Source organism: Rhinopithecus roxellana, chromosome 12 (assembly GCF_007565055.1).
Source record: "Rhinopithecus roxellana isolate Shanxi Qingling chromosome 12, ASM756505v1, whole genome shotgun sequence".
NCBI lineage: Eukaryota > Metazoa > Chordata > Mammalia > Primates > Cercopithecidae > Rhinopithecus > Rhinopithecus roxellana.
This window is the reverse complement of record NC_044560.1, coordinates 11,914,849-11,930,674: the sequence shown is the minus strand read 5'-3', so window position 1 is coordinate 11,930,674 and position 15,826 is coordinate 11,914,849. Positions and strand designations below refer to the sequence as shown.

The 15,826-nt window shown below is 51.5% G+C and overlaps 1 protein-coding gene across 1 annotated transcript in view; it reads right to left on the bottom strand.

The window, feature by feature from the left end:
* EPHB2 (EPH receptor B2) overlaps positions 1-15,826 on the bottom strand; it is a 205,764-nt gene that overhangs the window by 21,068 nt on the left and 168,870 nt on the right. Inside the window, exons 6-7 of the mRNA XM_030913664.1 lie at positions 11,349-11,473; positions 1,364-1,526 (exon numbers count right to left, since the gene is read on the bottom strand). Coding sequence (XP_030769524.1) covers positions 1,364-1,526; positions 11,349-11,473 — 288 coding nt within the window. The remainder of the gene's footprint in view (positions 1-1,363; positions 1,527-11,348; positions 11,474-15,826) is intronic.

Genomic DNA, 15,826 nt, shown 5'->3' with positions numbered 1-15,826 from the left:
AGAAAGATTACAGAGGAGGTGAGTGCTGGAAGAGATGGTAGAGCCATAGGGAGGATTTTTATGATAAGGCAAGAACTTAGGAGTCCAGGAGCCTCTGAAATGTTCAACCAGGCAAAGGCCAAGGCACGCCTAGTGGTTAGAGCAGATACTAAGAACGGATGGTGGAATCTGGTCAGATAGAGCCACCCTGGAGTTTGGCTGGCTGGTGAAAGGGATCTCAAACTCACAGCAATGACAAACTATGACTTACCTACCATCTGGTGAGTGATGATATGCCTGGGACCTAGTGCCAATCCTGTGCTAGGTCTCTCATTCTTACACTAGTTTGATAATGATGGTGATAATGAGATCATTGTTATCACCCCCACTTATGAATGAGAAAGCTGAGGGTTGGAGAGGTAAGGTGACTTGTTTAGGCACATACAGTTAGGGCTAAATCAGAAATGGAATCCTCATTTCTTTGGTTTCAGAGCCCATAGTCTTTAAACTGTGCTGCTTCTAAAGATTATTAGAGCCGGAATGGTGCTTAGAAACCATGTAGTTCCGGCCGGGCGCGGTGGCTCAAGCCTGTAATCCCAGCACTTTGGGAGGCCAAGACGGGTGGATCACGAGGTCAGGAGATCGAGACCATCCTGGCTAACACAGTGAAACCCCGTCTCTACTAAAAAAAATACAAAAAACTAGCCAGGCGAGGTGGCGGGCGCCTGTAGTCCCAGCTACTCGGGAGGCTGAGGCAGGAGAATGGCGTAAACCCAGGAGGCAGAGCTTGCAGTGAGCTGAGATCCGGCCACTGCACTCCAGCCTAGGCAACAGAGCGAGACTCTGTTTCAAAAAAAAAAAAAAAAAAAGAAACCATGTAGTTCCAGAGTGGGAAATGTAGCACACAGGCTATGATCTCCCATTCCCTTGCCTGAGGCAGACAATACTAATCTATACCAGAACTTCTTCCTGCTGAACTCAGATGCAGCTTCAGTATCCTTCTCAGTCCAATTGCAAGTCACTGGAGTTGTGTATGGGTAAAATATGCTTACTCTCTCAGATTGAATGTGATGCTTTCATTTTATAGATGAGAAAAAATTGGACCAAGGAATGTGTGACTTGCTCAGAGTGGCTCTGGAAGTTAGGGCTGAGCTCCTCAAAGTCCTGGGAAAGGAAGTGGCCTGGCTGACACAATGGGAACACAAACAGGGCTTTTATATATGGTTGTGCACAAAGGTTCGAAATTAGGAGGAAGGGAGGGCTGACATCTAGAAGGGAGTGCCTTTTCTAATTTGCACAAAGGTGCTTCATGGGAATGTTGACCCTTGAGTTTGTTCTGTTTGTGGAGTCTGTGCCCTCCTCTTGCCCGCTGGACTCTGCTCACCTTCTGTCATGGTCTGGAAGTACATCTTGCCGCTGTAGCGCCCGTAGCCTGCCACGGTGCGTGCCCGCACCTGGAAGACATAGATGGCGCCGGCTTTGAGGCCCTGCACGGTGACCGTGTTGGTGGGGCTTTTTATGGCTGTGGCGTTGTACTCACTGAGCTCCTGCCGAGGAACAGAGAAGAAAATTAGTGAGGTTGTGGCTCACAGTGGGCCCAGAGCCCACTGCCTGCTCCTGTCAGTTCTCCTGGGGGCAGTTCTGGCCACTGGATAAACATCTATGATTTCCAATTCTTCATCCCCTCCCTGTAATAGAATTATGCCTTTTGCCATGTTACTTTTCAACACTGCTCACAAAAGTAGGCAGAGTACATGTCTCTGTCTTATGGATGTTGAATTTGTCCACATGACTTGTGTTGGCCACTGGAATATTCTAGTGGACATGATGCAAACAGGTTTTACAGATCCCTGCCGATTTGTCTTGGCCTCTTGTGTTTCTGCCATGAGAGGAGCTTGCACTAGGCAACCACTGGCTCCAGAATGAGAAACAGGAGGAGACCATGACCCAGCTCTTAGGATGAAACAGGGTCACCCCTATTGAGCCACAGACATAAACCCATGGCCAAGAAAAACAGCCACTTGGTGTAAGGTGTTAGATTTTTGGGATTGTGTGTTTTGCAGTGTTATCTTAGGAAAAGCTGACTAATACACACATATTGAGTGGTTCCTATGTGCAGACCCTGAGGACCATACTGTAAGTTCTTGGAGATCGAAGGGAGAGGGCCCCACCTCATTCACTTCTGCATTGCCTTCCCTGCCCTATGCCTTGATGAGTTAAGTGTAAGGGCCCTTGTTCAGCCTCAGCACACTTGGGTGAGTCAAGAACTAAGGTCCAGAAGGGAAAATGATGTTCAGGGTCACTATCAGTTCATAGTTGCTTTGAGATTCAAAACCAGGCTGGATCGGTGGCTCATACCTGTAATCCCAGAACTCTGGGAGACCGTGGTGGGAGGATCACTTGAGCCCAGTGGTTTGAGACCAGTCTGGGCAACATACCAAGACCCTTTCTCTAAAAAAAAAATTAGCTGGGTGTGGAGATACATGCTTGTGGACCCAGCTACTTGGGAGGCTGAGGTTAAAGGATCACTTGAGCTTGGGAGGTCAAGGCCACACTGAGCCATGATTGTGCTACTGCACTCCAGCCTGGGCAACAGAGCAAAACCTTATCTAAAAAAAAATACAACAATAACAAAAAATGAAACCAGAGTCTTGCATGGAGCCACCTCTAATGTCCATGCCTTTGGGTACCCCAAACCTAGTGTCTTCTCCTTTGAGAGATGAAGAACAGCAATACTGGCTTCCTGAGTGCTACCCAGGGTGATCCAAGGAGTCTAGGACAGGACAAAGATCCAGTTACTGCAGTGGGAGTGGAGATGTGGTTGGGTCGGATACAGATGATGCTCGTTTAGGCATCTGCCAGCCACCCGGCAAAACTTCCCCAAATATCCTCTTTGCACTAGGCTGGTACTGGGATTCTAAAGGGGGCTAAGGCACAGGCCCTGGCCTTGGAGAGCTCAGTCCGGAAAAGCGAGCAGTGTGAGAATCCCAACCCTTTGAAGATCATGAAGCTCTCTGAGAAAATTTTTTGTGATGAAAATCTGTGAACCCTTATCCAGAAGAAGGCACACCTAGTTGTACATGCCAGTCACATACACATCACGGAGTGCACGAAGCCCTTGAAAACCTTCCCCAAACAGTGGAGATTCAGTGTGTGCAACGTTATTACAGGCTTTATAGCATGGAGGTTAAGATCACAAGCTGGAGCCAGACTTCTTGGGTTCAAATCCTGGCTCCACTCTATATTACCTCTGTGACCTTGGGCAAGTTCCTTAACTTCTCTGTGTCTTCATCTGTAAAACGGGGATAGTAACAGTAGCTACCTCAGAGTTTGTTCAGAGGACAAAATGAATCAATAGGCATAACAGGTTCACACTGATAGGGTAAGCACATGCTGTGGGACATGTGACCTGGTCTAGGATGGGGGCTGCATTAGTAACTTCTCATGCTGCTATAAGGACATATCCAAGACTAGGTAATTTATAAAGGAAAGAGGTTTAATTGACCCACAGTTCCTTATGCCTGGGGAGGCCTCAGGAAACTTACAACCATGGCAGAAGAAGCAGCAAACATGTACTTCTTCACATGGTGGCAGGAGAGAGAAGTGCCAAGCAAAGGGGGAAACGCCCCTTATAAAACCATCCAATTTTGTGAGAACTCACTCACTATCATGAGAACAGCATGGGGGTAACTGGCCCCGTGATTCAATTACCAGGTCCCTCCTACAACAGGTGGGGATTATGGGAACTACAATTCAAGATGAGATGTGGGCAGGAATACAGCCAAACCATATCAGGGGCTACCAGGTGAAGTCAGGAAAGCTCCCTCATGAGTGGGGGGCACTGGAATGGGATCTCAAAGAACAAACAGGAACCACCCAGGCGAAGATGTGCATGCCTGGCAGAAGGGGCAGCAGGTTCAGAGGAAAGGAGGCGAGAAAAAGCATGGGATGTAGGGGATATGAAGGGGGCGGACCTGAAGATGTGTCTCTACCACCCCCATAACAGGGGATGGCAGGGATAGCTTGGTGGGGCAGAAGCAGAGAGGGTTTCTTTTGCTGAGCCAGATCATCTGCCTCTCCTCCAGGAAGCCTCCTTGACGTCCTAGCCAGATGTACCTCTTCCTTCTCTGAGTCCCAGATCACTTTCTGTGGGTGCCACAGGAGGGGGTTTCTGCTACACCCCCTCAACTTTGGGCTGAGGCTCCTCTCGCCCCCTTGACTATGAGCCCACGAGGGAGGGCTTGTTTTTGTTCCCCTGTACCAAGCCCAGGGTCCCTCACACAAAGTCCTTCTCCAGTGCCCACAGGGTGAAGGCTAACTCCTTAGCCTGGCATTCCAAACCCTTCATGACCTGCCATTTTCCAGTCTCTCCTGTGACATCCCTAATGTTTCCTAGGTTCCTGCCATCCCTAACTCTTTCCCCCTTCCTTGGTAGAGCTGCCAGATTTAGCAAACACAAATATAGGATGCTGCTCAGTCAAATTTAAATTTTAGATGAACAACAAATACGTTTTTGTATAAGTATGCCCCATGCAATATTTGGGACACATTTGTACTAAAACATTTATTTTTAAAAAATTCAAATGTAATCATGTGTCTTGTATTTTATCTAGCAAGTCTATCTTCCATAGACACTCTGAGTTTTTGCAAGCACTGTTGCCCCTGTCTGAAATACCCTTTCCTCACTTGTCTTGCAGTGCCCTACTCATCAGTCTAGACTCAACGTAAGTGCCACCTCTGCTGGGGGGACTTCCCAGATGTCCCAGCCAGGGGTTGCAGGTCTCAATTGTCTCCTCTCCCACCTATTGTCCTAATATACTTCTCCATCTTCTTTAAGGATGTGGATTTCCTGAGGCCAGGGACCATGTCTTGCTCATCTCTGGACCCCCCAGGCTTGCCATACAGTAAGTGTTCACTAATTATTGACATAATGAATGAACATTAAACCGGTATTCAAAAATCTACAAAACCTGGGATGCAGTACCAGACATGAACACTAAGGGCCACTGTATGACATGGGCGCTGCTCAGACTTGAAAATGGGTTAGATTCTGCAAACTGGGTGGGTGCCCACTTAGAGACATTGGAGGTTTTAAGTCCTTGATTATGTGAGGGAGATGGGAGGTGGCTGCGGGTTCCATAGGTGCCTCAGGAGAGTGAGGAACCAACCTGAGCAGCTCCCTTCTTTAAAGCTGGGCAAGGGATTGGAAGCTGTTTCATTTTTAATTTCTCTCTCTCTCTCTCTCTCTCTCTCTCTCTATATATATATATATATAAATTTTTTTTTTTTTGAGACAGGGTCTTGCTCTGTGACTCAGGCTGGAGTGCAGTGGTGCAATTATGGCTCATTGCAGCCTCGACCTCCCATACACAAGCGATCCTCCCACCTCAGCCTCCCTAGTAGCTAGGACTACAGGCACACACCATCACACCCAGCTAATTTTTGTAATTTTTTTTTTTTTTTTTTTTTTGAGACGGAGTCTCGCTCTGTCGCCCAGGCTGGAGTGCAGTGGCGCGATCTTGGCTCACTGCACGCTCCACCTCCCGGGTTCCCGCCATTCTCCTGCCTCAGCCTCCCGAGTAGCTGGGACTACAGGCGCCCGCCACCTCGCCCGGCTAGTTTTTTGTATTTTTAGTAGAGACGGGGTTTCACCATGTTAGCCAGGATGGTCTCGATCTCCTGACCTCATGATCCGCCCGTCTCACCCTCCCAAAGTGCTGGGATTACAGGCGTGAGCCACCGCGCCCGGCCTAATTTTTGTAATTTTGGTAGAGACAGGGTTTCATCATGTTACCCAGGCTGGTCTGCAGCTCCTGGACTCAAGTGACCCACCCGTCTCAGCCTCCCAAAGTGCTGGGGTTACAGGTGTCAGTCACTGTGCCCAGCTGGAAGCTGCTTCATATCCTTGTTTTTTCGCTTAATTGCACTGCGACCTTAGGAAAAACCCTTCACTTCCCTGAGTCCCTGTTTTCTATTCCAAACAAAAGGAACAATAAATGCCAACCTTTCAGGGCTGTTGTGAAGGTAAAATTTGATCAGGTAGTGCCTGGCACATTGGAGATGCCCTAGAGATGCTAATTGCCTTCAGTCTCTCCTCTCCCTGGGGTACCTTTATCTGAACAGTGATTAAGCACCAAGGTGCGATGGGAAGAAATTCAGTATGAAACCCACTAGTCCTTAGTCTGAGCACTTACCTGGAAGCTTGGGGCCAGTGAGGCACTGAGTGCATGTCTTAAGCCTTCTAGGCCTCGGTTTTCTAATTTCTAAAGTGGGTTAATGCCAGTAGTTACCACAAGAGGTGGTTGTGGAGATTTAAAAGGAAAATATAGGTAAAGCTTTTTAGCACAGTCTCTAGCACATAAAAAGACTTAATAAATGTTGGCTCCCATCATCACTGTTATCATCAAAACCATTATAGAGGACGGGCACAGTGGTTCACACCTGTAATCCCAGCACTTTGGGAGGCCGAGGTGGCTGGATCACCTGAGGTCAAGAGTTTGAGACCAGCCTGACCAACATGGTGAAACACCGTCTCTACTAGAAATACAAAAAATTAGCTGAGCGTGGTGGCACATGCCTGTAACCCCAGCTACTTGGGAGACTGAGGCAGGAGTATCACTTGAACCCAGGAGGCGGAGGTTGCAGTGAGCTGAGATTGCATCATGGCATTCCAGCCTGGGCAACAAGAACGAAACTCGGTTGTCTCAGAAAAACAAAAACAAAAAAACAAACAAGCAAAAAACCCCCCAAAAAATGGCTGGGCGTGGTGGCTCAAGCCTGTAATCCCAGCACTTTGGGAGGCCGAGACAGGCAGATCACGAGGTCAGGAGATCGAGACCATCCTGGCTAACACGGTGAAACCCCGTCTCTACTAAAAAAAAAATACAAAAAACTAGCCGGGCGAGGTGGCGGGCGCCTGTAGTCCCAGCTACTCGGGAGGCTGAGGCAGGAGAATGGCGTAAACCCGGGAGACGGAGCTTGCAGTGAGCTGAGATCTGGCCACTGCACTCCAGCCTGGGCGACAGAGCGAGACTCCGTCTCAAGAAAAAAAAAAAAAAAAAAAAACCCAAAAAACAAGCAAACAAAAAAAAACCATTATAGAGTAAGCCCTTACCCGTGTTTATTAAATGGATGGATGAAGGCAAAAGTGAATGAATCAGTGGACAAACCTCTCCAGGTAGATCCTACTCCAGGTACCGGGCAACAACCTGAATACGGCCTGAACTTTCATAGCTCACCCCCATCCCCCAACCTTTGCTCCTTCTGCCTGGAATGTCCTTCCTCTTCACTTTCTGTTAAATAAATCCTAAAATCGATGTGGGCTACAAGGGTCCATCGACCACAGGTGGCCTCATGAACGGCTCTTCTCCTTGAGTTCTTGGGGGACTAGGAGGATCCTGAACCTGTGTGCTTTGGGGTAGCTGCCAAATGAGGCCACCTCCCCTGGGGCGCTGGAACTGACGGAAGCAGCCAGGCCTGGGTCTGCACAAGGCCACTGCCATTCATCAGTGGCCTCCACAAGCCATCCAGCAACGCAGTTGTCAGCTCTGGGCTCCGGGCAGGCTGGGAAAGGCCAAATGGAGAATCCGCTCTAAGAGAACCATTTCTGCAGAAGGAAAAGAGTGGGAAAGAGGTGGAGGTGGGGGCCGCACGGGCCTGCAGGGCTTAGTATCTGACTTCCCTTCCTAGGAAGATTGGAGTATTCAGGAAAGAATCTAATAGCAGACACAAGGAGGATTCCCGTGTTAGGTAAGCTGGCTGCGGACTTGCTGCAATAAATCTCACCACCTGCAGCCTAGCTGTCCCTCCCTGGTGGTGATGGCTGGCATATCACAGCCTTGTCTGAGAGGTCAGGGATAGATATGGCTCCTGGTTCTGCTCCTACCCCTCTGCCAGCACCTCCTCTAATATTTTCATCAACTCTGCTTTCTTCCCCTCCCTAAACCCTGGCATTCTCCCAGATCCTATCTTCTGGTTCTTCCTCTGCACACTCTCCTGGCTGCTGTTCTCTACCCTCCCTAAACTCCAACCCTTTTGCCCCAGTAAGCACCACACCTACAAATCACAAACCCGCATCTGCCATCTCTTAGGAGTCACCCTTCACCTTTCCTGGGTCCTCCAGGCTTTAAAATATAGACTTTGCTGGTTGGGCGCAGTGGCTCACGCCTGTAATCCCAGCACTTTGGGTGGCCAAGGCGGGCGGATCACTTGAGGTTGGGAGTTTGAGACCAGCCTGACCAACATGGAGAAACCTCGTCTCTACTTAAAATACAAAATTAGCCAGGCATGGTGGCTTATGCCTATAATCACAGCTACTTGGGAGGCTGAGGCAGGAGAATCGCTTGAACCTGGGAGGCGGAGGTTGTGGTGAGCTGAGATCGCACCATTGCATTCCAGCCTGGGTGACAAGTATGAAACTCCATCTCAAAAAAAATATATATATATATGTGTGTGTGTGTGTGTGTGTGTATAGACTTTGCTGGCATTTGCCATCTCTGCTGCCAACTCCCCCAGCTACCTACCATCATTTCTCACTTGGCGTCCCCTGGGAGCCCTGTACAGGTGCTCCCTGGGTCTCTCTGACTCCCTGGAATCCATTCTCCACACAGCAAGCTACAGGGATCTTTAAAGGAATCTGAGTCAGACTGCATCATTCCAGAGCCATCCCATCATACTTTAAATTGAATCCAGACTCTCAAGGCTGGAAGGCCCATGACATTTAGCCTAGCCTCCCTCCCAACCTCCTCGCCTGATGCTCCTGCTTCCGCCACACTTGCCTTGTCTGTTTCCTGAACACAGCCCACACATCCCTGCCCTAGGGCCTTTGCACCTGCGGTTCCTGATGCCTAGAATGACTGTGTTCCCACCTGCGTGTTTGTCTGGTTAACTCCTAGCATCTTTCAAGACTCAGCCCAAGTGTCACTGAATGAAGACTTTCCCTCACTCATGCCAGGACGGTGGGCCCCTATTGGTGCCCCCCGGGACTTTAGCTGACCCTTCTGTGGCTAGTGTCACACCTTGTCTCATGGCTCTCAGTGTCTGACTCTTTTTCCCTGGACTGTGAAGTCCCTGAGGCCTCCGAGCCACCTCGTCAGCCTCAGAATTCCTGGAACCCAGCTTAGTGCCTGACCCAAAACTGGTGAGACTGAAAGTTGAGTGAACCAGTGTCCGTAACCTCACTGGCAGATGCCAAGCTGTCCCTCTCTGTACCCCAGGCCCTGGGGGAGGGACTGAAAGAAGTAGGGCCACGTCTCATCACAGGTGTACTTCAGGCTGTTGCACCTTCAGCCTCTCACCGCTTGGCCCCCCTCACCATTTATGCCTAACAGTCTCCATGGCAGGGGCTGGTCCTGTCTACCTCTTAAAGGTCATCCCAGAAGCATCCCTGGGGAAAAATGTCTGGGAGGCAGGACAGCCAAGTAAAGAGTGAGACCATAGGTCAAAATCCTTGCTGGATCCTCCTGGGCAAGTTATGGAACTGCTCCGTGCCTCAGTTTCCCCTTCCATCCAATGGGGTGAAGAGCCCTGTGGTGAGGATAAATGAGACGCTAGAGGTGACATGCTTAGCACATAGCAAGTGCTCATGAAACGTGAGCAGGTGGTAACCTTGGCTGCTGCAGAGCCTGCAGGTCCTGCCACCCTCAGCAGGGACCTGGGGATGCTCGGGCAGCGGCAGAAAGTAGGGCAGAGCTGCCTCCCGGTTCACACCTCCAGCAGCCTCCCCAGGCCTGCCCGCTGTGGTAGGAAATGGGTCGTAGGCAGGACCCGCGCTGGGATTCCTCATTTCCGTTGCCGTCTTTGGGGACAAACACTTTCAGTTTCATTTAATCACAAAGCTTCTTAATTAGTTTTTTTTTTTTTTTTTTTTTTGGCCTTTTTGGGTTCTGAATTGTTAAGCTATTCCTGCTGCGGGGAGCAGAGACGCTGGCTCCTGCCTGGAGGCCCTCCAGGGCCCAGCAAGGGGTGGGGCTGCTTCCTCACACCACCCACAGCTCAGGCCCTCGTGTGGCCACTTCCTGAATCATCCAAAAAACAGCTCTTGAGTACCTACTGTGTGCCAGGTGCTGGGGACACAGCAGAGATCATGGCAAGATCTCCACCCTCAAGGAACTTACTATCTAACTCAGTGTAGAATTAGTAAATACCTAATTACTCAATAACACTTAAAAATGACAATTGTGATAAACACTACGCAGAAGGGCAAGGTACAAGGAGAAGATGAAATGGGGCATTGGATGGCGTCTGGGTAGTGATGGAGGGATTCTCTGTGGAGGTGATGTTAGGCTAAGAGCTAGAAGGTTGAGTCAGAGCTGGCCAGGTGGAAAATGTAGGGATAGGAGCAGTGTAGACAGAAAGAATTCCACACTCGACACAGGTGGAAACTGAGGTTCAGAGGGAGAAAGACGCCTGTCCAAGGTCACACAGCTGGTGAAGGATGGAGTTGGGATTTGAACCTATGGCTTCTCACTCCTAGTCCAGTGCTCCTTCTACCATCCCAGGAGCTTCCACCTTGGGAGTAATTAAGGTCTGATTTAAAAGCTCAAAGTAGGCCGGGCGCGGTGGCTCAAGCCTGTAATCCCAGCACTTTGGGAGGCCGAGACGGGCGGATCACAAGGTCAGGAGATCGAGACCATCCTGGCTAACATGGTGAAACCCCGTCTCTACTAAAAAAATACAAAAAATTAGCCGGGCGAGATGGCGGGCGCCTGTAGTCCCACCTACTCGGGAGGCTGAGGCGAGAGAATGGCGTAAACCCGGGAGGCGGAGCTTGCAGTGAGCTGAGATCCGGCCACTGCACTCCAGCCTGGGCGACAGAGCGAGACTCCGTCTCAAAAAAAAAAAAAAAAAAAAAAAAAAAAAAAAGCTCAAAGTGAAATCACCTCTCCCCATGCAAAGGGCATACAGGTGAGTGAAAGTGGGTGTTTTAGCAGGAATCAGAGCAGGGCGGGCCGAAGCTCTCTCGAGCAGTTTCAAATCTCTGTCGAAGAACAGGTGAGTGACTAATTATCACTTCATAAGTGCAGCTTTTTGGAAACCCAGTTTTTCACAACATCATGCCACTGAGGTCAAGATGAAAGGGTCGTGGTGGGGAAAGGAATGTGACTGTTGCATTTTATTGAGATTGCTGGGCGGATCCTCCAGACTAGAAAAGTGAGATCCAGAGAGGTCAAGGCACCTGCCTGAGGTCTCAGCGGGGAGGAGTGGAGCCGGGTTGGGAGCCAGGCAGCCTGTCTCCAAGGCCAGTGCTCTTTCTCCTGCATCAATGCATCTCATCTTGTGGAGGGGGCAGAACCCCCAGGCCTCAGCCTGGGACAGGGGCCCTCAGGGAGGTGGGTGATGAGGAGAGCACCAAGCCCGCCCATAGGTACCTTCTCATAGTACTGCAGCTCATAGTCCAGAATCACACCATTGGGTTGGTCTGGCTGGGACCACGACAGGGTAATGCTGTCCACGGTGCGGCTCACCTGATGCATGATGGACACTGCCGACGGAGCTGGAAGAGAGGCCAGAGGTCATGGGTCAGGGAGGCATGAGAAGGTGCAGCTTCTGGCCCACCCTCAGAGGTGCTCGGACATGAGGGGAACTGTGGGATCAGAGAGGGAAGGGCATCTGACTGAGGCCACAGAGCCAGTCTAGGGGAGCCGACAGGGTGCAGAGGGGCTCATGCAGGGCTATGGGTGCCACTGCTGAGCTCTCATCGGGCACCTTCAGGTCATAGACACTGAAGACTTCACCAGCCCTGGGGAAGCTCAGGCCACATCAAGTCGAGAGACAGTAGAGATAGAAACGGTTAATTGTATGTCATGTGAATTTCATCTCAATAAATCAGTCACTTCCCCCTCCCATTCCTCCCACCAGTGCTGCGAGTGCGCTCACAGAGGTGGTTAGAGGAAGAGACAAGCAGTCAGGGAGGCTGTGTGCAGTGCTAGAAGGATGCTTAGAAATACATGTACTTAGAAATGCTTAGTACACGGCCGAATGCAGTGGCTCACGCCTGTAATCCCAGCACTTTGGGAGGCCGAGGCAGGCAGATCACCTGAGGTCAGGAGTTCAAGACCAGCCTTGCCAACATGGTGAAACCCTGTTTCTACTAAAAATACAAAATTAGGCAGGTATGGTGGTGCATTGTAATCCCAGCTATTTCGGAGGCTGAGGCAGGAGAATCACTTGAGCCTGGGAGGCAGAGGTTGCTGAGCCGAGATTGTGCCATTGCACTCCAGCCTGGGTGACAAGAGTGAAACTCTGTCTCAAAGAGTAGCGAGAAGATATACCTTAGAACAGTTCCCTCATTTGATTTTATGATTGTTATTTTCTGAGACTCTGTTGCCCAGGCTGGAGTGCAGTGGCATGAACACAGCTCACTGTAGCCTCAACTTCCTGGGCTCAAGTGATACTCCTACCTCAGCTTCCCAGGTAGCTGGGACCACAGGTGTGTGCCACCAGGCCTGGCTAATTTTGTTTTTTTGTGAGATGGAGTCTTGCTCTGTCACCCTGGCTAGAGTGCAGTTTCGTGATCTTGGCTCACTGCAACCTCTGCCTCCCGGGTTCAAGCAATTCTCCTACCTCAGCTTCCTGAGTAGCTGGGATTACAGGTGTGCACCACCACACCTGGTTAATTTTTGTATTTTTAGTAGAGACAGAGTTTCATCACATTGGCCAGGCTGGTCTCAAACTCCTGACCTCAGGTGATCTGCCTGCCTTGGTCTCCCAGAGTGCTGGGGTTACAGGCATGAGACATAGCGCCTGGCATAATTTTTGTATTTTTTGTAGAGACGGGGTTTTGCCATGTTGCCCAGGTTGGTCTCGAACTCCTGGGCTCAAGTGATCCCCTCCTGCATCAGCCTCTCAAAGTGCTGGGATTATAGGTGTGAGCCACCATGTCTGGCCCAATTCCCTTATTTTGCAGTCGTGGAAACTGAGGTCAAGAGAGGAGGTGTGAGCTGCCGAGGTAGGTCCGTGGCACACAGCCCATTCTTGAGTCCTTATTTCATAAAGCATCCGGCTTGCTGTCTTTTGCCTCCTTCTCACACAGAGCAAACTTCCAGGAAGCATCAACTCTGTGTAGACATGGCCCTGGGTCCTTTACACTCGCTTCCTGAGTTGACTGTTGATAAGAGAGTGTATCACCCCTGCTGACAGGTGACACTGAAGTTCCGAGCTGCACGTGGCTTCCTGAGATCGCACAGTCAGTGGGGAAGCCGGGATTTGGACCCAGGTCTGCATCTTGCCAGAACAGTGTTTGTTCCAGAGTGGGACTGGCCAGAGAGGGACTCTCAGTGTGGTCCCCACACCCGTGGTGTGACTCTGGCAAGCCTCCTTGCTTCTCTGGGCCCAAGATTTTTGTGGTCCCAGGGGCGGCTGAGGACTCACCAGGGCGAAGGGAGCACCTCCTGCATTCTTTCCTCGTTCCTGGGCAGGTCTGTCACAAGTAGATGTCCTGTCTCAGCTGATACAAGGATGCTGGAAAGTGGAGGCTGATGCTTCTCCCAGCCCCAAGTCCTGCTCTGCAGGGGCTCTGACCATATGGGATGTGAGTGTGTAGCAGGCCTGGTAGGAGCTCAGGGGGACCTGAACATCGGCTGCAGGGTTTGAAGGCTGGAGCTGACGCACCCATTTCCTGCTCTGTGTCTGCCCCTAGACTGCCTCTCTGCCTTGCTGCTAACTGGCTGTGTGACCTAGGCGAGCTGCCTCCCCTCTGGACCTGGCTTCCTCCTGGGCACCCTAGGCCAGGCTAGAAGATCTCTGAGGCCTTGAGGCTCCGATGTTCCCTGCCAGTCCTCCCCCTTCAGCCCTTGACGCCAAGGATGAGCCTGGGGGCCAGTGTGGGTCTGGGCAGGTCCAGACTCCCCTCCGGCACCCCAAGGAGCCGTGGAAAATTGTCCCGAGACACTCCAGATGAGGTGGCAGCACACGCACGAAGGACTTAGACCCTGGTCCACATGGCCCTGATGAGCCTCTGTTCGTTTTACACCCAGGGGAGGTTGCCTGACTCTCAGCTTGGCTCCTTGCCCTGCCGGGGCATTGGCCTCTCCCAAGAGGGATCAGGGGTCTGGTTGTGTACTCAGTGTAGTGCCTGGCATGTGGTCAGCGCTGTCGGTGTTTGCGGGTGTCGCCTGTCACAGTGCACTGAGCATGGACCTGTGGCATCTCATTTAACCCCCTCAGCAATCATGTAGGATGGGGGTCAATATCTGCACTTTCCAGAAGAGGTATCAGTGGCTCGGAGAGGCACAGTGACTTCCCCAAGGTCACACAGCTGGCGAGGAGCTGAGGTGGGCTTGGTGCTGAGTCATCCTGCCCTAGCTATTACCCCCTCTGGGTTTCAAAGCAGTTCCTCCTTCCCACCTGCCTCCAGCTCCAGTGCCACCCCTCCCTGCGGAGCTGTCTTTGTGAGGAGTTGAGTGTTCTGCTGTCCGGAGTGCCGAGGGTCCAGCTTCTTTATGCAGTCCAGGCTGTCTGCCCCTGTCACGGGCTTGTCAGTGGTCGGTGTCCCAGTGAAACAACAAAATCAGGCCCTTCTGGAGCGTCACAGAGCATGGCCAATCTGGGGGCTCATCCCCGGGGCTGGCCCAGGAAGCGTCCCAATCCCCATGCTTCCCCCCAGCTTCTCAGCCCCTCTCATCCAACCCACAGGGGCTGACCACTGGGTCTGTGTGTGGTGGAGGTGGGGGTGCGACAGGGGATGCTCTGAGAAGCTAAGGAGGATGCTTGAAACTCAGCTGCCAGAGATTCTGAGAGTGATGACCCCCACCCCTCCCTCCAGGGGCCTGAGGACAGTTCTGGGGTGAGGGGCTGGGTGAGGCAGTCTCCAGGGCTCCTTGAAATACTGGGTCTGTCTCCCAGAGGGCCGGCCAAGCAGGTGGGGAGGGATGTGTGAAGGGTGGAGTTGGAGGCATGCTGCTGTCTCACAGCACATCCATGTGTGTTGCATCAACAGAGCACCAGACACAGAGCCGCAAGGGCAAGGACGGGTGAGGAGTATTTGGACTGCGCTGCTTCCAAGTGTGCTCGCTCACCCACTGCTTCATGCCTAGACCCGCACAGTGCCCAGGTCAGGACGCTCCCATCCAGTCCCTGGCAAGGCCGTCTAGCCTAGCAGTGGGGAGCCCTGAGGGTGGAGTCTGACAGACCTGTATGCAGCTCCCTCCACTCACTCACTTGTGGCCTTGAGCAGGTACTTTTAGCCTTGCTGAGCCTCAGTTTTTATACCTATCAAGTAGGAACCCTCACCTGGCCAGGACGCTGTGAGAAGGCAGTGGAAATGCATGTGAAGGTCTGAGTGGGGTGTTGGGCACCCCTCAGGAGGGAGACATTGTGAAGAATTTTTCAGTTCATGGAGTTGCTATGATGCCAACATGATGCTGGGTGCCGGGGCTCTGGAGAGGAACCTCACAGCATCCCAGCCTTTCAGGGACTCACGGCTTAATGGGAGGAAGCATACTGTTTTTCAACTAAATGAGTGCCTGTCCCAGGATGGGCACCATGCTAGGCACTGGGGAAGCTGTAAGACTCAGAAGCGGCATGGAGCTGTGGGATCCAAGCTCCCATTTCAGGACTTGATCAAAGTGATTCAGCCTTGAACAAGAGCAGGGGCTGCTCCATTCACATTTCTCCTTGGGAGTTCAGCAGAGGCTGCTCCATTCACACCACCTTCAGAGATTTCAGCAGAGGCTGCTCCATTCACACCACCTTCAGGGATTTCAGCAGAGGCTGCTCCATTCACACCACCTTCAGGGATTTCAGCAGAGGATGCTCCATTCACACCACCTTCAGGGATTTCAGCAGGGGGTGCTCTGTTTACACCACCTTCAGGGATTTCAGCAGGAACTGCTCTGTTCACACCTGT